Source organism: Mus musculus, chromosome 17 (assembly GCF_000001635.26).
Source record: "Mus musculus strain C57BL/6J chromosome 17, GRCm38.p6 C57BL/6J".
NCBI lineage: Eukaryota > Metazoa > Chordata > Mammalia > Rodentia > Muridae > Mus > Mus musculus.
The window spans coordinates 18,110,916-18,137,951 of record NC_000083.6 but is presented as its reverse complement, the minus strand read 5'-3'; the positions used below and the strand labels follow the sequence as shown (position 1 = coordinate 18,137,951).

The 27,036-nt window shown below is 38.6% G+C and overlaps 1 protein-coding gene across 2 annotated transcripts in view; it reads right to left on the bottom strand.

The window, feature by feature from the left end:
- Positions 1-1,308: 1,308 nt before the first annotated feature.
- Vmn2r91 (vomeronasal 2, receptor 91) overlaps positions 1,309-27,036 on the bottom strand; it is a 51,587-nt gene continuing 25,859 nt past the window's right edge. Inside the window, exon 6 of one of the 2 annotated variants that reach the window (NM_001104540.1) lies at positions 1,309-2,231. In NM_001104540.1, the coding sequence (NP_001098010.1) occupies positions 1,309-2,231 (923 nt within the window). The remainder of the gene's footprint in view (positions 2,232-27,036) is intronic. The other variant, XM_030249986.1, reaches the window with a different exon arrangement.

Below are 27,036 nucleotides of genomic sequence, written 5' to 3'. Positions count from 1 at the left end.
CTGCCACTGGGTAGACATAAATAGATTTCCACTGAAGATATACTAGTTTTCCTCTAGTTGAGCTAGTCTTCAGCCAAATAGGAAAGTTACCAAGAAAATCTTGAAACAGTATAGCCAAGGATATAGTGATAAGAGGAAAAATAGATCATGACTGAGGGAAAAGTCATATGCTATTTTTATAACAATTTTATGTTTTTCTTCATATAACAATGCAGACAGAAAAAGATTATTTGAGTATAGTGTCTATTATTTTTACAAATAATATTGGATCATAGAGGAATAGGTAGTAATGCAATAGAAGACTATACATGATTTTGGATTTTGATTGAGTATTTTATACCAATTTAATAAAAATTAGATGAGAGAAAATTAAGTGAATAAAAATCAAATGAAAAATTTATATCAAATAACAATACAAAAATTCAACATGAACAAGTTTTAACACCTACAATTCTCAGATGATTTGATGCGCCAGAAATGTAAATACTACATAATATATGTGTCAATGTCTAAACGTAAATGCATGAGAGCTAAATCAGCTAACTTTCAAACATCTGGACATGTCACAGATTTTCTCAAACTATGAATGTGGGCTCTAAGTGGATTGCTCTGGTGGGCACATGGCTAACTTTGGGTAGTAAAATACATTTCAAAATGAACCTTTACACTAACTTAGTATGCAAAACATAATGCCATGAACTAAAAAGTTATAAAGTTATAAAAATTTTCATTGAAATTATGATGGGTGGTAGTTTCAATATAAAAAAGTGAAAACAGTTAATTATAAATTAATTAAATGCCATGAAAGCTTTCCATACTACATGTTGTTCATTTTCAAATATGGTACATTAAAAATAAAGGTATAATAACTTTAAATATTACTTATATGTCAATTAAGTTTTAGGAAGATTAATTAATGTACAGTAAGAAATCATATTCCAATGGACTTTCCAGAGAAAATGTTTTCCTATTTCAGGCAGAAGGTACAATACTCAAGAATTTTAATGAAATTAAAACAATAAATGAAAAAGATGAGTTTCTATCAAGAAAGGACAGAAACATTAGACATGATCCAGGAATGGAGCCATCTGGTCTTAGATTAAGAGAAGTTGAATCACTAGAACAATTATGGTTTTCCAACATGGACAATAAATGGCTTTCAGACAATAACAAAATTATATCATTGGATACAAGAATAAAACGTGATAAAATTGTATTCAAACTATAATTGTATAACACATTTTAGATTGATAGATGAATGATCATCCTTATGAAGTTATTAACAAAAAAGCTAAATTCATTTCTAAACTATATTTTAGCAACTGGAATGTGATTTTTTTTCCTGGTATGACGAAATAAATTCTTCTCTGGTCTCAACAAGATAATGTAACACTTGGGACCAAATATAAAGGCAAGGAGTGCTGTGCTGGAAGCCAAGATAGAGAATACTTCCATAGCAATCATGACCTTCCCTTTAGTGCTGTGGTAGACAGGAAGAAAGGTGACCCAGACACAGAAGAACACCAGCATACTGAATGACAGAAACTTGGATTCGTTGAATGTATCAGGCAAATTTCTAGACAAGAAGGCCATGGTATAACTCACAAGGGCCAAGAAACAGAGGTATCCCAGGACAGAGTGGAAGGCAACAGCTGAGCCCTTGTTGCACAAAATGATGATGTGTCCATATTCAGAATGAGCATCTTGGTCATTGAATGGTGGAGAAGTTGCCATCCATATTCCACAAAGAAGAAGTTGGATCAGGGTGCAGATAGGAATGATGTAGTTTGGACCCCTTGATATCATTAACCACCTTACTATTCGCCCTGGAAAACTGACCTTAAAAGCAAGAACCACTGTAATAGTTTTGGCCAACACAGTGGCAAGAGCCACAGTGAAAGCAACTGCAAAGGTGGTCTGCTGAAGGATGCAGGCAGCTGTGTTGGGCTGACCAATGAAGTTCAAAGAACATAAGAAACAGAAGGTGAGTGTGATCAGCAAAATGTAACTCAGTACTCGATTATTGGCCTTGACAATAGGTGTGTCTCTGTGTTTCACAAATATGCCAATAACAAAGACAGTGAGTGCAGATAAGCACAAAGCTATGCTGGCTAGAGCCATCCCCAAGGGGTCTTCATAGGCCAGAAAGCTCACAGATTTTTGGAAGCAGTTGTTCTTCTCTGTATTTGCATAATGACCCTCTGGACACTTCACACACTGGTCTACATCTGCTCAGAAATATAGGTTATCATGACAGCAGAAGTCCAGACTATGACAATTCTTTTTTTTTTTTATGAGATATTTCTAATTACAGGGACTATCTCAGAAGTCATGGCACTTTGTTTTCTCAGAGACAAAATAATTAGAACACTGGTATGAAAAATTCTACATTTATAATCTGCACCTTGATCCTTACATATTTCTTGCCATATTTATTTTCAAATATAATAGGATTTTATGCAATTTTTTAATCTTACCAGCACACACGTTTGCTTCCCTCAGTTTTTATTCACAAATCCTTGTTCTCCCTATATCTACCTTTTACATGTTAATATCCAATGTGTAGCCAGTATATGTACAACTTGGAATGGTTTCAGTGGGAAAATATGTAGACTGTCAAGCCCTAACTTTTTAAAGAACAGTATTAAATTTTTTCAGATAACTATCAACTTCCAGTAAATTCCTTAAAAATCTTCTTCATTGTGATTTAAACTTTATTACCTAAATACCTTTGATCTCTTTACATACATTATTTCTCTGCCTTTATTGATAATGCTGTATCTCTTTTGAAAGTAACTTCAATACTAAGTTACATTGCAAAAATCTACTGTGGCCCTGACAGTACTCATAATTCACAGATCCTTTTTAACTAAAACATGGGAAATCTAGATTAGAGAAAATATGTTTGCAAAGTTTTTCAGATAATGCTTTCTTATATGTGAATACTAAATTTACTTTTTTCCTTAAAACTCCTGTGGTTTCAAATTCTGTTCATTCTCTGCTGGAGTTTCTGCAATGTTTCAGCATAATTTTGGCTTCATAGAACAAACTGTGTAGAGTACCTTCTGTTTCTATTTTGTGGAATTATTTGAGTATTGGTATTAGGTCTTCTTTGAAGGTCTGATAGATCACTGGACTAAACTCATCTTGTCTTGTGCTTTTTTTGATTGGGAGACTATTAATGACTGTTTCTAAATCTTTAGGGGATATGGGACATTAGATATTGCTGAATATCACCCAATAATATGTTTTCATAACAGTTGAAGCAAGCATGTATTTTTATATAGATAGAATATTCTTAGAATATGTGAGGGATTTTTGAAAAAATTATAATCCTCTGCTCTGGAACTTTTAAATATTTTCATAAATATTATGAATAACAGAAAATAGATGTACAAAGATTTATAAAATATATGATATTCGTATGGTAGTTTGAATATGCTTGGCCCAGAAAGTGGCACTGTTTTGAAGTGTGGCCTTGTTGAAAGAAGTATGTCACTGGGGAGGTGGGATTTAAGATACTCATGCTAGATGCACGGAAGTCAGTCTTCCTAGAAGATTTCACCTGAAAATATAATTCTCAGCTCCTCCTGTGACGTGTCTGCCTGGATGCTCTCATTCTCCAGACTTGAGGATAATTTACTGAACCTCTGAACCTGTATGACAGTCACAATGAAATGTTGTCCTTATAAAAGTTGACTGTGGGCCAGGCATGGTGGCACACGCCTTTAATCCCAGCACTTGGGAGGCAGGGCAGGTGGATTTCTGAGTTCGAGGCCAGCCTGGTCTACAGAGTGAGTTCCAAGACAACCAAGGCTATACAGAGAAACACTGCCTTGAAAAAAACAAAACACAAACAAAAAAAAAAGTTTGACTGTGTCAAAGTGATTGTTTATAGCAGTAAAACCCTAATTAAGACATAAGTTAGTACCCGTAGTGAAATATTTCCATGATATGCCTGGCCATATTTTGGTTGGAAGAGTGTGGATTTTGAGATTTTGATCTTGGAAAGCAGTATATTCAGTTTGCCAGAATTTATTGAAGATTTTTGCATCGATAATTATAAGGCAAATTGGTATGAAATTCATTCTTTGTTGGGTCTTTATGTGGTATATGTATCAGCGTAATTATGGCTTCATAGAACAAACTGGGTAGAGTACCTTCTGTTTCTATTTTGTGGAATTGTTTGAGGAGTAATGGTATTAGGTCTTCTTTGAAGGTCTGATAGATCACTGGACTAAACTCATCTTGTCTTGTGCTTTTTTTGATTGGGAGACTATTAATGACTGTTTCTATTTCTTTAGGGGATATGGGACTGTTAGAATATTTATCTGATCCTGGTTTAACTTTGGTATGTGGTATCTGTTTAGAAAATTGAGGTTGGCCGATTCAGCTTCTTGACCCGGATTTTGGAAAACAGTGGCTATGAGAATCTTAAGCCAAGGCATAATGTTATACTACTTTAATACCAGGAAACAAGGAAAAGCAGATCTCTGAGTTTAAGGCCAGCCTGTGACACAGCAAGTTCCAAGTAGAGATAAGCTTAAACCTAGGAGTGATACTACATGCATTACATATCAGCATTCTTAAGACAGAGTCATAATGATCTTTGAGTTCAAACTCAATGTACAGAGCAAGTCCAAGGACAGACAAGTTTATGCAGTTAGAGAATTGTAAAACAAAAGCTGGTAATAGAATAAGGAGGAGCCATATTCCAGCCGTAGTACTCAGCCAAACTCAGGCGTATTGGCCATGTGGCTCTGACTTATGAATCAATAAGATAAGGTGACTACCAGAACAAAGGGTGCTGATTATCTAGAGGTAAGAAATTAGCAATAATTTAGAATAGATTAGCATCACTGAGGTGAAATCATTTGAGAACTGTTTTTCTGAAAGTAAAAAAGGTGTGTTACAAAGAGCAAAGCTTATACCTCGGTCTCCAGCTTGACTTAGGGTTAGAGTCACACAGGTGTTACTAGGTTTGAAACTACGAATGGGTCATGGTGTGTAGCTAAGTCTTGGAGCTGTGAGAAGCTAGGAAGTTTAATTGGTGAAGGTAAAACTTCAGTTTAAGTTGATAGCCCAGGACTAGAGGGGTCATGCAAGAAAGTGGAGGCTTAGAACTATGAAGAGAGCCTATTAAAGGTTATTGTTAAAGCCTACTTTCAGTGTAAGACTCCAGTGTACTGGAGATGTCAATAATATGGGATGATCACCAAAACTACTACCAAACTAGAATGGAGTTTACCAGAGCCTTGAGTGCTACAGAGGGCAGAGCTGGAGACATAAGACAAGCTCTTTGGAGAAACCTAGAAGATCATGTGTAGATCCCAGTCATTGGAAGAAGAAGCATTAATGTTGAAGCTGCCTTGGAAATTCCAAAATGTTCAACATTCCCAAGCCATGGGATATCTTTTGAGGAATTCTGCTAACAGATATTGGAAGTAGCCCAGGAAAAAGAAGTTTGTTGCAGTCAACAAAGATGAAAAACTAGTGGACATCTGATCACCTCCTTGACATCAAACATGGAGATCAGGAGTCTGCAGTTTGCCCAACTGGTTTGTGTCTTGCTTTGTGATTACACTGAATAGTTTGACTTAATCTCTGAGGAGACTTTGAACTTGGATGTTTAACATTGTTGAAACTGTTATAAAATATTTGTATGTTGTCAGTTGGACAAAAGGTATTTTTTTTAATAATGCTGTGCCTGGTTATTGCCTCCAGAGTCTCAAGTGTTTAACATGCCTATGGGACCCAGGGACTATAAAGTTCTAGTTTAAATATGGTTGGCACTATTTGTAGGTATGTTCTTAAAGGAAATGTGTCATTGTGTGCATGGTCTTTAAGTGCCTTGTCTCATGTACAAAGATACCAGTCTTTAATTAGCAGCCTTCAGAAGAAGATGTAGAATTCTCTACTTGTCTGCATCATGCCTGACTGGATGATGCCATGCTCCTACCTTGATGATAATTGATTAGATCTCTGACTGGTAAACCAGTCCCAATTAAATGTGCTTATATGTTCTGCCTTTGTCGTGGTATTTGTTCACAGCAGTAAAACCCCAAGACAGTGTCTAACATGATATTTTTATATTTCTTAAAATATAATTGACAGAGTGTCAATTTTATTTAATAACATTGAATTAATATTTTAATATATAAAGAATAGTATTACCTTACTGCTCAACTTCGATAAGCAATACTTTCAAATTTAGTGTTTATCATTTCTTTGTGCTGCATACTGTTGTACAATATAATAAATTAATAGACACTGGCCAGATTTGTTCTTAGTTTGTGAATAACTCTTTATATGGACACATAGGATAATTCAAATTTTCATTTATATATTCATGTGTGTGTGTTTGTGTGTTTGTCTCTGTGTGTGTGTGTGTGTGTGTGTGTGTAAGTATTTCACTTGGGTGAAATTTTTAGAGTAAAAATTATTATTATTCAAAGTTGGTATTAAAAGAAAATAGTGTGGACACTTCATAAGAATCAGAAGCCTCCATTTGAAGTTGATAATTGTTGTTTCAAAATTTGTGAAGAATTGTGTTGGAAATTTAATTTGAATCTGGATATTGCTGTTGGTTAGCTGGTCATTTGCTCTGTGTTAATTCTACTGAACTACAAGCAAGGGAGATGTTTTCATCTTTTGATATCGTTCGCAATTTCTCTCTTCAGAGACCTGAAGTTTGTATCATACAGATCCTTCATTTACTTGGTTAGAGCTACATGAAGTTGCTGTTATTTGTGTTTATTGTCAACAATATTGTTTCTCTAACTCCCTTCTCAGACCTTTTATTGTTTATGTATAGGTTGGTACTAATTTCTTTGAGTTAATTTTGTATACAACTACATTATTGAGTAGTTATATCAGCTGTAGGAATTCTCGTGAAGAATTTTGGGGATACAGAGATGGTTCAATGTACAAAAGTACATTAATAAAATCCACTATGTAAATAAACTAATGGAAAATCATGTGATTACCTCAATAGAAGCTGAAAAAAAGCATTTGTCAATATAAAACACCCCTTCATATTAAAAGTATTGGGCAGATCAAGAATTCATGTCCCTACAGAACGGAACAGCTTCTGGGACAGGCAGAGGCACAGAGCCGCTGAGGCAGCACCCTTTGCGGGCCAAAGACAGCTGGCCACCGTCTGGACCAGAGGACAGGTGTCCGCCTGGCTCGGGAGGCGGCCTCAGCCTAAGGAGCAGCGGTCGCCATCTTGGTTCCAGGACTCCGCAGAACTTAGGAAATTAGTCTGAGCAGGTGAGAGGGTGCGCCACAGAACCGGACAGGTTCTGGGACAGGCGGAGGCACAGAGCCGCTAAGGCAGCACCCTTTGTAGGCCAAAGACAGCTGGCCGCCGGCCGGACCAGAGGACAGGTGTCCGCCTGGCTTGGGAGGTGGCCTCAGCCTCAGGAGCAGCGGTCGCCATCTTGGTTCCGGGACTCCCTGGAACTTAGGAATTTAGTCTGCACAGGTGAGAGTCTGCACCACAGAAGCTGACAGCTTCTGGGAACTGCCAAAGCAACACAACTTCTGAGAAAGGCCCTGTTTTGGGCCTTCTTCTTCGGCACACCTTCCCTGTAAGAGAGCTTGCCAGCAGAGAGTGCTCTGAGCACTGAAACTCAGAGGAGAGAATCTGTCTCCCAGGTCTGCTGATAGACAGTAACAGAATCACCAGAAGAACAATCTCTAAACAGAGTCAACTATAACTACTAACTCCAGAGATTACCAGATGGCAAAAGGTAGACATAGGAATCTTACTAACAGGAACCAAGACCACTCACCATCATCAGAACCCAGCACTCCCACTTCGCCCAGTCGAGGGCACCCCAACACACCCGAAAACCTAGACCCAGATTTAAAAGCATATCTCATGATGATGGTAGAGGACATCAAGAAGGACTTTAATAACTCACTTAAAGAAATACAGGAGAACACTGCTAAAGAGTTACAAGTCCTTAAAGAAAAACAGGAAAACACAATCAAACAGGTAGAAGTCCTTACAGAAAAAGAGGAAAAAACACACAAACAGGTGATGGAAATGAACAAAACCATACTAGATCTAAAAAGGGAAGTAGACACAATAAAGAAAACTCAAAGTGAGGCAACACTGGAGATAGAAACCCTAGGAAAGAAATCTGGAACCATAGATTTGAGCATCAGCAACAGAATACAAGAGATGGAAGAGAGAATCTCAGGTGCAGAAGATTCCATAGAGAACATCGGCACAACAATCAAAAAAAAAAATGGAAAATGAAAAAAGATCCTAACTCAAAATATCCAGGAAATCCAGGACACAATGAGAAGACCAAACCTACGGATAATAGGAGTGGATGAGAATGAAGATTTTCAACTCAAAGGACCAGCAAACATCTTCAACAAAATTATTGAAGAAAACTTGCCAAATCTAAAGAAAGAGATGCCCATGAACATACAAGAAGCCTACAGAACTCCAAATAGACTGGACCAGAAAAGAAATTCCTCCCGACACATAATAATCAGAACATCAAATGCACTAAATAAAGATAGAATACTAAAATCAGTAAGGGAAAAAGGTCAAATAACATATAAAGGCAAGCCTATCAGAATTACACCAGATTTTTCACCAGAGACTATGAAAGCCAGAAGAGCCTGGACAGATGTTATACAGACACTAAGAGAACACAAATTGCAGCCCAGGCTACTATACCCAGCCAAACTCTCAATTACCGTAGATGGAGAAACCAAAGTATTCCACAACAAAACCAAATTCACACATTATCTCTCCACGAATCCAGCCCTTCAAAGGATAATAACAGAAAAAAACCAATACAAGAACGGGAACAACGCCCTAGAAAAAACAAGAAGGTAATCCCTCAACAAACCTAAACGAAAATAGCTACAAGAACAGAATGCCAATTTTAACAACAAAAATAACAGGAAGCAACAATTACTTTTCCTTAATATCTCTTAATATCAATGGTCTCAACTCCCCAATAAAAAGACATAGACTAACAAACTGGCTACACAAACAAGACCCAACATTTTGCTGCTTACAGGAAACTCGTCTCAGAGAAAAAGATAGACACTACCTCAGAATGAAAGGCTGGAAAACAATTTTCCAAGCAAATGGTATGAAGAAACAAGCTGGAGTAGCCATCCTAATATCTGATAAGATTGACTTCCAACCCAAAGTCATCAAAAAAGACAAGGAGGGGCACTTCATTCTCATCAAAGGTAAAATCCTCCAAGAGGTACTCTCAATTCTGAATATCTATGCTCCAAATAAAAGGGCAGCCACATTCATTAAAGACACTTTAGTAAAGCTCAAAGCACACATTGCACCTCACACAATAATAGTGGGAGACTTCAACACACCTCTTTCACCAATGGACAGATCATGGAAACAGAAACTAAACAGGGACACAGTGAAACTAACAGAAGTGATGAAACAAATGGATCTGGCAGATATCTACAGAATATTTTATCCTATAACAAAAGGATATACCTTCTTCTCACCACCTCATGGTACCTTCTCCAAAATTGACCACATAATAGGTCACAAAACAGGCCTCAACACATTCAAAATAATTGAAATTGTCCCATGTATCCTATCAGATCACCATGCACTAAGGCTGATCTTCAATATCAAAATAAATAATAGAAAGCCAACATTCACGTGGAAACTGAACGATACTCTTCTCAATGATACCTTGGTCAAGGAAGGAATGAAGAAAGAAATTAAGGACTTCTTAGAGTTCAATGAAAATGAAGCCACTTCATACCCAAACTTATGGGACACAATGAAAGCATTCCTAAGAGGAAAACTCATAGCTCTGAGTGCCTCCAAAAAGAAACTAGAGAAAGCATACATTAGCAGCTTGACAACACACCTAAAAGCTCTAGAACAAAAGGAAGCAAATTCACCCAAGAGGAGTAGACGGCAGGAAATAATCAAACTCAGGGGTGAAATCAACCAAGTGGAAACAAGAAGAACTATTCAGAGAATCAACCAATCGAGGAGCTGGTTCTTTGAGAAAATCAACAAGATAGACAAACCATTAGCCAGACTCACTAGAGGGCACAGGGAAAGCATTCTAATTAACAAAATCAGAAATGAAAAGGGAGACATAACAACAGATCCTGAAGAAATGCAAAACACCATCAGATCCTTCTACAAAAGGCTATACTCAACAAAACTGGAGAACCTGGATGAAATTGAGAAGTTTCTAGACAGATACCAGGTACCAAAGTTGAATCAAGATCAGGTTAATGATCTAAACAGCCCGATATCCCCCAAAGAAATAGAAGCAGTCATTAATAGTCTCCCAACCAAAAGAAAAGCCCAGGACCAGATGGGTGTAGTGCAGAGTTCTATCAGACCTTCAAAGAAGATCTAATCCCAGTTCTTCACAAACTATTCCACAAAATAGAAACAGAAGGTACTCTACCCAACTCATTCTATGAAGCCACAATTACTCTGATACCTAAACCACAAAAAGACCCTACAAAGATAGAGAACTTCAGACCAATATCCCTTATGAATATTGATGCAAAAATCCTCAATAAAGTTCTTGCTAACCGAATCCAAGAACACATCAAAACAATCATCCATCCTGACCAAGTAGGTTTCATCCCAGGGATGCAGGGATGATTCAATATAAGGAAATCCATCAACGTAATCTAGTATATAAACAAACTCAAAGACAAAAACCACATGATCATCTCATTAGATGCCGAGAAAGCATTTGAAAAATCCAACACCCATTCATGATAAAAGTCTTGGAAAGATCAGGAATTCAAGGCCCATGCCTAAACATGATAAAAGCAATCTACAGCAAACCAGTAGCCAGCATCAAAGTAAATGGTGAGAAGCTGGAAGCAACACCACTAAAATCAGGGACTAGACAAGGCTGTCCAATCTCTCCCTACCTATTCAACATTGTACTTGAAGTCCTAGCCAGAGCAATTAGACAACAAAAGGAGATCAAGGGGATACAAATTGGAAAGGAAGAAGTCAAATTTTCACTTTTTGCAGATGATATGATGGTATATATAAGTGACCCTAAAAATTCCACCAGAGAACTCCTAAGCCTCATAAACAGCTTCAGTGAAGTAGCTGGATATAAAATTAACTCAAACAAGTCAATGGCCTTTCTCTACACAAAGGAAAAACAGGCTGAGAAAGAAATTAGGGAAACAACACCCTTCTCAATAGTCACAAATAATATAAAATACCTAGGCGTGACTCTAACTAAGGAAGTGAAAGATCTCTATGACAAGAACTTCAAGTATCTGAAGAAAGAAATTAAAGAAGATCTCAGAAGATGGAAAGATCTCCCATGCTCATGGATTGGCAGGATCAATATAGTAAAAATGGCTATCTTGCCAAAAGCAATCTACAGATTCAATGCAATCCCCATCAAAATTCCAAATCAATTCTTCAACGAATTAGAAAGGGCAATCGGCAGATTCATTTGGAATAACAAAAAACCTAGGATAGCAAAAACTCTTCTCAAGGATAAAAGAACCTCTGGTTGAATCACCATGCCCGACCTAAAGATGTACTACAGAGCAATTGTGATAAAAACTGCATGGTACTGGTATAGTGACAGACAAGTAGACCAATGGAACGGAATTGAAGACCCAGAGATGAACCCACACACCTATGGTCACTTGATCTTTGAAAAGGGAGCTAAAACCATCCAGTGGAAAAAAGACAGCATTTTCAACAAATGGTGCTGGCACAACTGGCTGTTATCATGTAGAAGATTTCGAATTGATCCAGTACTATCTCCTTGTACTAAGGTCAAATTTAAGTGGATTAAGGATCTCCACATAAAACCAGAGACACTGAAACTTATAGAGGAGAACATAGGGAAAAGCCTGGAAGATATGGGCACAGGGGAAAAATTCCTGAATAGAACAGCAATGGCTTGTGCTGTAAGATCAAGAATCGATAAATGGGACCTCATAAAATTGCAAAGCTTCTGCAAGGCAAAAGACACCGTCAATAAGACAAAAAGACCACCAACAGATTGGGAAAGGATCTTTACCTATCCCAAATTGGACAGGGGACTAATATGCAATCTATATAAAGAACTCAAGAAGGTAGACTCCATAAAATCAAATAACCCCATTAAAAAATGGGGCTCAGAACTGAACAAAGATTTCTCACCCGAGGAATACAGAATGGCAGCGAAGCATCTGAAAAAATGTTCAACATCTTTAATCTTCAGGGAAATGCAAATCAAAACAACCCTGAGATTCCACCTCACACCAGTCAGAATGGCTAAGATCAAAAATTCAGGTGACAGCAGATGCTGGTGAGGATGTGGAGAAAGAGGAACACTCCTCCATTGTTGGTGGGATTGCAAGCTTGTACAACCACTCTGGAAATCAGTCTGGCGGTTCTTCAGAAAATTGGACATAGTACTACCGGAAGATCCAGCAATACCTCTCCTGGGCATATATCCAAAAGATGCCCCAACCGATAAGAAGGACACATGCTCTACTATGTTCATAGCAGCCTTATTTATAATAGCCAGAAGCTGGAAAGAACCCAGATGTCCCTCAACAGAGGAATGGATACAAAAAATGTGGTACATTTACAAAATGGAGTACTACTCAGCTATTAAAAAGAATGAATTTATGAAATTCCTAGCCAAATGGATGGACCTGGAGGGCATCATCCTGAGTGAGGTAACACAATCACAATGGAACTCTCACAATATGTACTCACTGATAAATGGATATTAGCCCAGAAACTTAGGATACCCAAGATATAAGATATAATTTGCTAAAAACATTAAACCCAAGAGAACGAAGACCAAAGTGTGGACACTTTGCCCCTTCTTAGAATAGGAAACAAAACACCCATGGAAAGAGTTACAGAGACAAAATTTGGAAGTGTGACGAAAGGATGGACCATCTAGTGATTGCCATATCCAGAGATCCATCCCATGATCAACTTCCAAATGCTGACACCATTGCATACACTAGCAAGATTTTGCTGAAAGGACCCAGATATAGATGTCTCTTCTGAGACTATGCCAGGGCCTAGCAAACACAGAAGTGGATGCTCACAGTCAGCTATTGAATGGACCACAGGGCCCCCAATGGAGGTACTAGAGAAAGCACCCATGGAACTAAAGGAACTGCAACACTATAGGTGGAACAACAATATGAACTAAGCAGTACCCCTGAGCTCTTCTCTAGCTGCATATGTATCAAAAGATGGCCTAGTCGGCCATCACTGCAAAGAGAGGCCCATTGGACTTGCAAACTTTATATGCCCCAGTACAGGGGAATGCCAGGGCCAAAAAGGGGGAGTGGGTTGGTAGGGGAGTGGGGGGGGGTATGGTGAATTTTGGTATAGCATTGGAAATGTAAATGAGCTAAATACCTAATAAAAATGGAAAAAAATAAAAAGCAAAGATAGCCTAAATTTCCTTTTAATTAAAAAAAAAAAAGACATAAGGGTGAAGCACATCTTTAAAGTAGAAGGAGATATATTTCACATGGTGTTGGGAGGGTCAAGGTAATGTATGCTGCAATCATCAAGGGAAACTGAAGGGAAATGCTTAAGCAGAGAATTCATTCCTAGGGAAATTAGAAAAAAAAAAAAAAAGAATTCATGTCCCTTACTTAAGTATGATAAAATCAACATACAGCAAACCATCAACCAACCTCAAATTAAACAGAGAGATAGTTGAAGCAATCCTCCTAAATTAAGGGAAAAAACAATGATGACCACTCTCTCAATATCTACTTAATATAATACTCAAAGTTCTAGATATAGCAATAAGACAAGAATAGTAGATCTAAGGGACAAAAAATTGAAAAGAAATAGTCAAGGTACCACAATTTGTGGATGATATTTCATTTCATATAAGTGACCTCAAAAAATATACCAGAGTCCATCCACAGCTAATATAGAACTTAAGCAAAGTAGATGGATAATAAATTAAATCAAACAAATTCTAGCCTTCTGCTACATGAAAGATGAACAGGATAGGAAAAAAAAATAGAAAAAGCGACACTCTTCACAATAGGCAGAAATAGTATGAAATATGTTAGTGTAACTTTTACCAAGTAAATGAAAGATCTATATGACAATAACTCCATGTCTTTCATGAAAGCATTTGAAAAAGACCTCAGAAAATGAAGAGGTCTTCCATGCTCATAGATTGGTAGAATTAACATAGTAAATATAGCCATCCTACCAAAAGCAATCAACAGATTCAATGCAATCCCCATCAAGATTCCAATACAGTTCTTCACAAACATTGAAAGAGCAACTCTCAATTTCATATGTAAAAACAAAAATCCCAGCTTAGCAAAAAATTCTTAACACCAAAAGAACTACTGGAGGAATTACCGTCCCTGACCTTGAGCTGTACTACACAGCAATAGTGATTTAAAAAAGCATTTTGTATTGGAACATATAAAGACAGGTCAAACAATGGAGTTGAAGTGAAGACCCAGAAATAAGCCCACATACACATGGACATTTTATATTTGAAAAAGAAGCCAAAAACATACAATAAAAAGAAAGCATATTCAATGAACAGTGCTGGTCTAAACAAAAGAGGTATCTCTAAAGGCTAAAAAGCACTTAAGAACTAAAATCCTTACTGATAGGTGAAATGCAAATCTAAACAACCCTCAGATTTATTGAACAGTGAAATGCAAATCTAAACAACCCTCACATTATACTAACTAGAATGCCTGAGATTAAATCCTCAAGTGAGATCACATGCTATAAGGATCACATACTGGAGAAAGTGGAACACTCCACTATTGCTTTTGGGATTGCAAACCTGTACAACCACTCATGAAATCACTCTGGCATTTCCTGACACAATTGGAAATAGAGCTACCCGAAGACCCAACTATACCCCTATTGGATATATACCCCCCAAAATGCCAGAAGATATCACAGGGACATGTGCTCAACTCTGCTTATAGTGGCCTAAAAGTAAGAGCCAAAAGCTGGAAGCAAACCAAATGTCCTATAACAGAAGAATGGATGCAGAATATGTGGCAGATTTATACAATATAATATTACTCAGTTATTAAAATCAAGGTCATCATGAAACTACAAAATATCATCCTGAGTGAGGTATCACAGACCTAAAGGGACATACATCATATGTATTCACTAATAAGTTCATATTAGTAAAAACACACATACAAAGAGAGAGAGAGAGAGAACACCTAGGATAAAAGCCACAGAGTTCAGGAATTTTAAGAAGCAGAAAGGCCAAGATAGGTGTAAAGTAATGAGTTAAAAAACTGTGGGATGGTGGCATGGTGGCCACCGACTGGGTACCATGACTAGATAGTAAACAAATAAATGCATTCATTAAACATGGTGTGTCCTTATAGATTTAGTATTTGTTCAATTCCATAATAGCAGGAAGCATAGAAGCAGCCAGAGATAGAACACACTAGAATACAAGTTAAATGCTAATATCCTGATTTGAAGGCAACAACAGAAAAATAAAATACAGTAAAAAGATACCGGATGTCACATTGAAATGTAAAACTTAAAGCAAGTCCCTAGCTCTACAACTCCCCATAAAATACCACTACCCCTAATCTTTCCTTATGGTTACATTTATTTAAAAAAAAATTCTGTAAACTCTAAACTAAGATAAGCTAGAAAGTTACCAAATCTTCTGTGTAGAAAAAAGCTCAAAATAATACTGTTTCTGTTTTACCTGGGGAGAAGGACACTTGGACACTCAACCTTCTTGAAAGATGACATGTCTCCCTAGAATAGGCTCATATATGCCGCAGAGCCCTTCTACTGCAGTGCTTAGCCGTGCAACTCTCTCAGGCTGCTGAAGCACACTCACTCTATCCCGTGCAATGAGACTAGCCTCGTGGGGTGCAAGAGCTGAATGGCCAGCGACCTATTGCTTAAGCATAGATATATCAGGGGAAGCACCATGTTCTAGAGCTGCAAGTGCCTGGGCAATAACCACCTTGTCTCTCCTAGTTTGGGCCTTAAGCTTACAGACCAACCAAAGAAACAACACTAATCCACAGCAAAGTGTATCTCCAAATAATCCCACCCATACCCATTCTTTAAAGAAGGAAAATGCTGAGGAGATCCAATTGGGTAATCCTTTGGTCAGGGACAGGTCCAAGCGCGTGGAGTTGACCTGAATGATGGCAAGTCTCAATTCCCGAAGGGTCTGTTCAAATTCAGCCGTCCAATTCTGTAACATATACTGAGAAAGACTTTTTGACAAATTAGCTGCCCTAGTAAATTTCTCATACTGAATGGAAGTAACGCACAATCCCGGAAACTTTTGTTCACATCCCAGCTGAGCTATTTGCCATAATACATTTAGTTGTTTCTGGACAAGATCTATGAGTTGATTAATTTCTGCCCATGGAGCATTTTTGGGATTGGAGGATGGCGGCCGCTAAGCCTGCATTGGTGAGAGGTCCCCCAAGCTCCCGACAAACCCTGAGCCAGTCTTGTAAACCTTTGTTCTTTCTTGGGGCTATGCCGCTCTGCATTCCTGCGTGGCTTGCTCATAAATAAGCTATTCTACCAGAGGTGCAGCTTGCTCCAAATCTGCAAAAATACGATCTGCTGCCTCTGTCATCCTGGCCACAAAATCTGAGAATGACTCCTGAGGTCCCTGGACGATCTTTGTTAGTTGTCTAGTGGCCTCACCTGCTTGGGAGAGCGCCTTCCAGGCCCTAATAGCCTTTTCATCTGATTCAGAACTACTAAGAACTGGCTCCTTGAGCTCATCTAGTGATGAGTATAGGCTTCTTCTCCTAGAGACCTCCGCTAATTGATCTTTTTTCTTTTCTTTTTTCTTTTCCTTCCTTCTAATCTCTCCCCAGGTATTCTTACCTGACCTAAACTTTTCCTCGGGTTCAAGACCCGTGGAAAGGCCTGTATACTTATTTTGTGAACCATATTTCCTCTTTGCTCCTACTCTCTCTCCCCGCTTTACTTCTGATAGATTGCCCTGAATTTCATCCAGAATTTTCAGCCCTGCCTTAACCACTTGATAACATGTGAAAAGGAACAAAAAGGCTCCTAACACTAGAGAAAGTTCAAGGCCAAACATACCTTGTAAAGCTATTTCCCACTTTACTTCTGATAGACTGTCTTGAATTTCGTTAGAAAGTTCAAGGCCAGGCGTACCTTGTAAAGCTATTCCCCGCTTTACTTCTGATAGACTGTCTTGAATTTCGTTAGAAAGTTCAAGGCCAGGCGTACCTTGTAAAGCTATTCCCCACTTTACTTCTGATAGACTGTCTTGAATTTCGTTAGAAAGTTCAAGACCAGACTTACCTTGTAAAGCTATACTTATGGGTACCCTGTTCCCCAGCTGAAGAGTTCTGAATTCACGCAGTTGAATCCTTCTCAACAGTCTGTGTTATGGGAACACTTCATTACCACCATTCCCCAGCTGAAGAGTTCTGAATTCACGCAGTTGAATCCTTCTCAACAGTCTGTTTTACGGGAACACTTCATTACCATGACCCGCAGTTCTGGTTCTGGAATGAGGGATCTTCCTTGCGCCGGTGATGGTAACTGTCCCAGGTTTTCTCGTCCCGGGATTTCTCGTCCCAGGTCTTCTTGTCCCGGGTCTTCTCGTCCTGTCCCGGGTCTCAGCACCAACTCTTACACGCATTCGCGACCGGCCAGGAAGAACGCAGCAAACCAGAATCTTCTGCGGCAAAACTTTATTGCTTACATCTTCAGGAGCAAGAGTGCAAGAGCAAGAGCTCTATTGCTTACATCTTTAGGAGCCAGAGCGCAAAAGCGCAAGAGAGCAAGAGCCAGAGCAAGAGTGCAAGAGCAAAAGCAAGAGAGCAAGAGTGCAAGCGAGCAAGAGCTTTATTGCTTACATCTTTAGGAGCCAGAGCGCAAGAGCCAGAGCAAGAGAGAGAATGGCGAAACCCCGTCCCTTTTAAGGAGAATTATTCTCTGCCTAGCACGTATTACTCCCTGATTGGCTGCAGCCCATCGGCCGAGTTGTCGTCACGGGGAAGGCAGAGCACATGTAGTGGAAAACTACCCTTGGCACATGCGCAGATTATTTGTTTACCACTTAGAACACAGGATGTCAGCGCCATCTTGCAACGGCGAATGTGAGGGCGGCTCCCCACATTTCTGAACAGAGAAATTGCTCCCATTAATTCATGACACATGTGAAAATGTGTTAGAAGGTTGCAGGCTTAACCCAGAGAAATTTCAGCATACATGTTAGAGTTAGTCATAAAGAGACTCCCATATTCAGAAAATGAATATTACCAAATGATAGCTAATGGGAGGATAATCAGTTTTCTATTTTGTGTGCAGAACCTGGTTTGTTAACAACCTTTATGTGACAAGCACACACATAAGAATAAATGGGTATCATGAACTGTTTTAGATAGTTTAATTACAAATATTGGAAGTTATGGAATGGGGAAATAAATCTGGGAGGAGTATGAGCAGTGAAGGTGGTGTAAAAACGTATGAAATTATCAAACAAATAAAAATGAGAAATGAGCTGTTAATAATAACTATGAAGGTGCAACAGATCTGAGCCTTATATGGCTCTTAAAAATCATTGAAAAACATTTTGACAAACTATCTTGAGAGGATTCTCCACACTGCAGGCACCCTAGCAAACCCGGGACCTTGAGATTGGAACGCAACATCAGTTCCAAAAAATCCAGAGGGTCTTGTGCTAGCAGCAACAGGGTCAAAGGACAAAGACAGGACCTACCACACCCAGAATCTTGGGATCACTGAGATGGGTCAAAGCAGGAGAGCACGTGGGCAGCAAAAGCAACAGAGCTTCTTGGACAGGGTCCCTTCAGGTTTTCACCCTCAGCAAGAACAGAGCTGAAACCCAGACCTCTGGATACTTTCCATGCCAGAGGAGAGTCAGCCTCCAGGGAAGGCTCTGACCTCAGGAACCAGGAGGTGGATCTGAGCCCCAGACTTCTGTGCACCTTCCCTGTAAGAGGAGAGCTTGCCTGCAGAGAGTGTTCTGACCACTGGGATGCAGGAGAGAGTTGGTCTCCCAGGAGTGCTGACAGAGGCTAAAGAATCACAGTTGGAACAAGCTCCAGCCAGAGACAGCTAGAACATCTAAAAGCAGAGATTACCAGATTGTGAAAGACAGAAACCAAGACCACAGGGCATCATCAAAACCAAGTATGCCCACTACAGCGAATCCTGGATACCCCAACACACCCGAAAAGAAAGACTGATTTACAATCATATATCATGATGGTGGTCGAGGATTTTAAAAAGGGCATTAATAACTCACTTAAAGACACACAGGAAAAAACTGCATGGTATTGGTATAGTGACAGACAAGTAGACCAATGGAATAGAATTGAAGACCCAGAAATGAACCCACACACCTATGGTCACTTGATCTTCGACAAGGGAGCTAAAACCATCCAGTGGAAGAAAGACAGCATTTTCAACAAATGGTGCTGGCACAACTGGCTATTATCATGTAGAAGAATGCGAATCGATCCATTCCTATCTCCTTGTACTAAGGTCAAATCTAAGTGGATCAAGGAACTTCACATAAAACCAGAGACATTGAAACTTATAGAGGAAAAAGTGGGGAAAAGCCTCGAAGATATGGGCACAGGGGAAAAATTCCTGAATAGAACAGCAATGGCTTGTGCTGTAAGATCAAGAATCGACAAATGGGACCTCATGAAACTGCAAAGTTTCTGCAAGGCAAAAGATACTGTCAATAAGACAAAAAGGCCACCAACAGATTGGGAAAGGATCTTTACCTATCCTAAATCAGACAGGGGACTAATATCCAATATATATAAAGAACTGAAGAGGGTGGACTCCAGAAAATCAAATAACTCCATTAAAAAATGGGGCTCAGAATTGAACAAAGAATTCTCACCTGAGGAATACCAAATGGCAGAGAAGCACCTGAAAAAATGTTCAACATCCTTAATTATCAGGGAAATGCAAATCAAAACAACCCTGTATTTCTACCTCACTCCAGTCAGAATGGCTAAGATCAAAAATTCAGGTGACAGCAGATGCTGGCGAGGATGTGGAGAAAGAGGATCACTCCTCCACTGTTGGTGGGATTGCAAGCTTGTACAACCACTCTGGAAATCAGTCTGGTGGTTCCTCAGAAAATTGGACATACTACTACAGGAGGATCCAGCAATACATCTTCTGGGCATATACTCAGAAGATGTTCCAACTTGTAATAAGGACACATGCTCTACTATGTTCATAGCAGCCTTATTTATAATTACCAGAAGCTGGAAAGAACCCAGATGCTCCTCAACAGAGGAATGGATACAGAAAATGTGGTATATTTACACAATGGAGTACTACTCAGCTATTAAAAAGAATGAATTTATGAAATTCCTAGGCAAATGGATGGACCTGGAGGGCATCATCCTGAGTGAGGTAACCCAATCAAAAAGGAACTCACACAATATGTACTCACTGATAAGTGGATATTAGCCCAAAACCTAGGATACCCAAGATATAAGATACAATTTGCCAAATACATGAAACTCTAGAAGAATGAAGACCAAAGTGTGGACACTGTGCCTCTTCTTAGATTTGGGAACAAAACACCCATGGAAGGAGTTACAGAGACAAAGTTTGGAACTGCGACAAAAGGATGGATCATCTAGAGACTGCCTTATCTAGGAATCCACCCCATAATCAGCTTCCAAACGCTGACACCACTGCATACACTAGCAAGATTTTTCTGAAAGGACCCAGATATAGCTGTCTCTTGTGAGACTAGGCAGGGGCCTAGCAAACACATAAGTGGATGCTCACAGTCAGCTATTGGATGGATCACAGGGCCCACAATGGAGGAGCTAGAGAAAGTATCCAAGGAGCTAAAGAGATCTGCAACCCTGTAGGTGCAACAACATTATGAACTAACCAGTACCCCGGAGCTCTTGACTCTCGCTACATATGTATCAAAAGATGGCCTAGTCGGCCATCACTGGAAAGAGAGGCCCATCCGACACACAAACTTTATATGCCCCAGTACAGGGGAACGCCAGGGCCAAAAAAATGAGAATGGGTGGGTAGGGAAGTGGGGGGGAGAGTATGGGGGACTTTTGGGATAGCATTGGAAATGTCATTGAAGAAAATACATAATAAATAAATAAATAAGAAAGAAATACAGGAGAACACTGCTAAACAGGTAGAAGCCCTTAAAGGGGAAGCACAAACATCCCTCAAAGAATTACAGGAAAACACAACCACACAGGTGATTGAATTCAACAAAACCATTCAAGATCTAAAAATGAAAGAAGAAACAATAAAGAAAACCCAAAGGAGACAACTCTGGAGATAGAAAACCTAGGAAAGAAATCAGGAACCATACATATGGGCATCTGCAACAGAATACAAGAGATGGAAGAGAGTATCTCAGGTGTAAAAGATTCCATAGAGAACATGTGGACAGAACAAGCAAAGAAAATGCAAAATGCAAAAAGATCCTAACCGAAAACATCTATGAAACTCAGGACACAATGAGAAGACAAAACCTACGGATAATAGGAGTAGAGGAGAATGAAGATTTTCAGCTTAAAGGGACAACAAATATCTTCCAAAAAATATAGAAGAAAACATCCCTATCCTAAAGAAAGAGATGCCCATGAACATACAAGAAGCCTACAGAACTCCAAATAGACTGGACCAGAAAAGAAATTCTTCCTGACACATAATAATCAGAACAACAAATGCACTAAATAAAGATAGAATATCTTTAAAAGCAGTGAGGGAAAAGGTAAAGTAACATATAAAGACAGGTCTATTAGAATTACACTAGACTTCTCACTGGAGACTATGAAAGCCAGAATATCCTAGACAGATGTTATACAGACCATAAGAAAACACAAATGCCAGCCCAGGCTATAATACCCAGCAAAATTATCAGTTACCATAGATGGAGAAACCAAAATATTCCATGACAAAACCAAATTCACACAATACCTTTCTTTTTATATATATTTTTTTATTACATATTTTCCTGAATTACATTTCCAATGCTATCCCAAAAGTCCCCCACACCCTTCCCCCCCCCGACTCCCCTACCCACCCATTCTCATTTTTTGGCCCTGGCATTCCCCTGTACTGGGGCATATAACATTTGCCTGTCGAATGGGCCTCTCTTTCCAGTGATGGCCAACTAGACCATCTTTTGATACATATGCAGCTAGAGTCAAGAGCTCTGGGGTACTGGTTAGTTCATAATGTTGTTCCACCTATAGGGCTGCAGATCCCTTTAGCTCCTTGGGTACTTTCTCTGGCTCCTCCATTGGGAGCCCTGTGATCCATCCAATACCTGACTGTGAGCATCCACTTATGTGTTGGCTAGGCCCCGGCATAGTCTCACAAGAGACAGCTATATCTGGGTCCTTTCAGCAAAATCTTGCTAGTGTATGCAATGGTGTCAGCATTTCAAAGCAGCCTTATTTATAATAGCCAGAAGCTGGAAAGAACCCAGATGCCCCTCAACAGAGGAATGGATACAGAAAATGTGGTACATTTACACAATGGAGTACTACTCAGCTATTTAAAAGAATGAATTTATGAAATTCCTAGGCAAATGGATGGACCTGGAGGGCATCATCCTGAGTGAGGTAACACAATCACAAAGGAACTCACACAATATGTACTCACTGATAAGTGGATATTAGCCCAGAAACTTAGGATACCCAAGATATAAGATACAATTTTCTAAACACATGAAACTCAAGAAGAATGAAGACCGAAGTGTGGACACTATGCCCCTCCTTAGAATTGGAAACAAAACACCCATGGAAGGAGTTACAGAGACAAAGTTTGGAGCTGTGACGAAAGGATGGACCATCTAGAGACTGCCATATCCAGGGATCCACAATACCTTTCTACAAATCCAGAACTTCAGAGGATAATAATGAGAAAACACCAACAAAAGGATAGAAACTATGCTGTAGAGAAAGCAAGAAAGTAATCCTTCAACAAATCTAAAAGAAGACAGCCTCAAGAACAGAATCTCAACTCTAAAAACAAAAATAACAGGAAGCAAGAATTACTTTTCTCTAATATCTCTTAATATCAATGGACTCAATTCCCAAATTAAAAAAAATATATATATATATATATATATAGACTAACAGACTGGCTAAACAAAAAGGACCAACATTTCGCTGCTTACAGGAAACCCACCTCAGGGAAAAAGACAGACACTACTTCAGAGTAAAAGACTGGAAAACAATTTTCCAAGAAAATGGTCTGAAGAAAAAAGCTGGAGTAGCCATTCTAATATTGAATAAAATTGACTAGCAACCCAAAGTTTTCAAAAAAGACAAGGAGGGGCACTTTATACTCATCAAGCGTAAAATCTTCTAAATAGATTCCAGAATTTATACTCAATTCTGAATATCTATGCTCCAAATGCAAGGGCAGCCACGTTCATTAAAGATACTATAGTAAAGCTCAAAACAGATATTGCACCTCACACAATAATAGTGGGAGAATTAAACACTCCACTCTCATCAATGGACAGATCCTAGACACAGAAACTAAACAGAGACACATGAACAGTAGCAGAAGTTATGAAACAAATGGGTTTAAGAGATATCTACAGAATATTTTACCCTAAAAAAAAAGAATGTACCTTCTTCTCAGAAATTCATGGTACTTTCTCCAAAATTGACCATATAATTAGTCAAAAAAAACAGGGCTCAACTAATACAAAAATATTGAAATTACCCCATGCACCCTATCAGATCCCCATGGACTAAGACTGACCTTCAATAATAACAAAAATAATAAAAAGCCAAAATTGACATGGAAGCTGAACAACAGTCTGCTCAATTATAACTTCTTCAGGGAAGAAATTAAAGACTCTTTAGAGCTTAATGAATTGAAGCCACAACATACCCAAAATTATGGGACACAAGGAAAGCAGTCCTAAGAGAAAAAAATAATCATAGATCTGAGTGCCTCCTAAAAGAAACTAGAGAGAGCATACACTAGTAGCTTGACAGCACACCAAAAGCTCTAGAACAAAAGGAAGGAAATTAACACAAGAGGAGTAGACAGCAGGAAATAATCAAACTCATGGCTGAAATCAACCAAGTAGAAACAAAAAGAACTGTTCAAACAATTAACCAAACAAGGAGCTTGTTCTCGAGAAAATCAACAAGGTAGATAAACACTTAGACAGACCCACTACAGGGCACAGGGACAGTATCCTAATTAACAAAATCAGAAATGAAAAGAGAGAAATAACAACAGAACCCGAGGAAATCCAAAACATCATCAAATCCTACTACAAAAGACTATACTCAACAAAACTGGAAAACCAGAATAAAATAGAAAAATTTCTAGACAGAAACCAGGAACCAAAGTTAAATCAGGATCAGATTAATGACCAATACAATCCCATATCCCCTCTAGAAATAGAAGCAGTCATTAATATTCTCCCAACCAAAAAAAGCCCAGGACCAGATGGGTTTATTTCAGCATTCTATCAGACCTAATTCCAGTTCTACCCAAATTATACCACAAAATAGAAGCAGAGGGTACTCTACCCAATTCATTCTATGAAACCACAATTACTCTGATACATAAACCACATAAAGACCCAACAAAGAAAGAGAACTTCAGACCAATTTTCCTTATGAACATCGATGCAAAAATACTCAATAAAATCTTTGCAAACTGAATTCAAGAACACATCAAAATGATCATCCATCATGATCAAGTAGGCTTCATCCCAGAGATGCAGAGATGATTCAATGTACAGAAATCCATCAACATATTCCTCTATATAAACAAGCTTAAAGACAAAAACCACATTATCATCTCATTAGATGCTGAGAACGCATTTGACACAATCCAACATCCATTCATGATAAAAGTCTTCAAAAGATCAGGAATTCAAGGCCCATACCTAAACATAATAAACTCAATACACAGCAAACCAGTAGCCAGCATCAAAGTAAATAGAGTGAAGGTAGAAGCAATCCCACTAAAATCAGGGATTTTAGACAAGGCTGCCCACTTTCTTCCTACCTATTCAAAATAGTACTTGAAGTCCTAGCCAGAGCAATTCAACAACAAAAGGACATCAAGGGGATATATATTGGAAAAGAAGAAGTCAAAATATCATTATTTGCAGATGATATGATAGTATATATAAGTGATCCTAAAAATTCAACCAAAGAACTCCTAAACCTGATACACAGCTTCAGTGAATTTGCTGGATATAAAATTAACTCAAACAAATCAATGCCCTTTCTCTACACAACTGATAAACGGGCTGAGAAACAAATTAGGGAAACAACACCATTCACAATTGTCAGAAATAATACAAAATACCTTGGAATGACTCTAACTAAGGAAGGGAAAGATCTGTATGATAAGAACTTCAAGTCTCTGAAGAAATAAATTGAAGATCTCAGAAGATGCAAAGTTCTCCCATGCTCGTGGATTAGCAGGATCAATGTAGTAAAACTGGCTATCATGCCGAAAGCAATCTACAGATTCAGTGGAATCCCCATCAAAATTCCAACTCAATTCTTCAATGAATTAGAAGGGGCAATCTGCAAATTCATCTGGAATAACAATAAACCTAGGATAGCAAAAACTCTTGTCAATAATAAAAGAAACTCTGGTGGAATCACCATGCCTGACATTAAGCTGTACTACAGAGCAAATGTGAAAAGAAAAAAAAAAAAAAACTCCATGGTACTGGTACACAGACAGACAGGTAGATCAAGGGAATACATTTGAAGACTGAGAAATGAACCCACATACCTATTGTCACTTGATCTTTGACAAGGGAGCTAAAACCATGCAGTGGACAAAAGACAGCACTTTCAACAAATGGTGTTGGCACAACTGGCAGTTATCATGTAGAAGAATGGTAATTGATCCATTCTTATATCCTTGTACTAAGGTCAAGTCCATGTGGATCAAGGAATTCCATGTAAAACCAGAGACACTGAAACTTGTGAGGAGAAATTGGGGGAAAGCCTCAAAGATATGGGCACAGGAGAAAAATTCCTGAACAGAACATCAATGGTTGTACTATAAGATCGAGAATCAACAAAGGTTCTGTAAGGCAAAAGACACGGTCAATAAGACAAAAAGGCCACCAACAGATTGGGATAGGATCTTTACCAATCCTAAATCAGATAGGGGACTAATATCCAATTTATATATATAAAGAACTCAAGAAGATGAACTCTAGAAAATCAAATAACCATATTAATAAATGTGGTACAGAGCTAAACAAAGAATTCTCACCTGAGGAATAGTAAATGGCTGAGAAGCACCAGGAAAAAAAATGTTTAACATCCTTAATCATCAGGGAAATGCAAATCAAAACAACCCTGTATTTCCACCTCACTCCAATCAGAATGGCTAAGATCAAAAATTCAGGTGACAGCAGATGCTGGCAAGGATGTGGAGGAACAGGGACACTCTTCCATTGTTGGTGAGATTGCAAACTGGTACAACCACTCTAGAAATCAGTCTGGAGGTTCCTCAGAAAATTGGATTTACTACTTCCGGAAGATACAGCAATTCCACTCTTGTGTATATTCCCAGAAGTTGTTCCAAATTGTAATAAGGACACATGCTCCACTATGTTCATAGCAGACTTATTTATAATAGCAGAAGATGGAAAGAACCCAGATGTCCCTCAACAGAGGAATGGGTACAGAAATTGTGATACATTTACACAATGGAGTACTACTTAGCAGTTAAAAACAATTAAGTCATGTAATTCTTAGGCAAATGGATGGATCTGGAGGATATCGTCCTGAGTGAGGTAACCCAATCGCAAAAGAACACACATAGTATGTACTCACTGATAAGCGCATATTAACCCAGAAACTTAGAATACCGAAGATTCAATTTGCAAAACACATGACACTCATGAAGAAGGAAGACAAAAGTGTGGATACTTTCTTCCTTCTTAGAATAGGGAACCAAACACACTTGGAAGGAGTTACAGAGACAAAGTTCAGAGCTAAGATGGAACTAAAGAC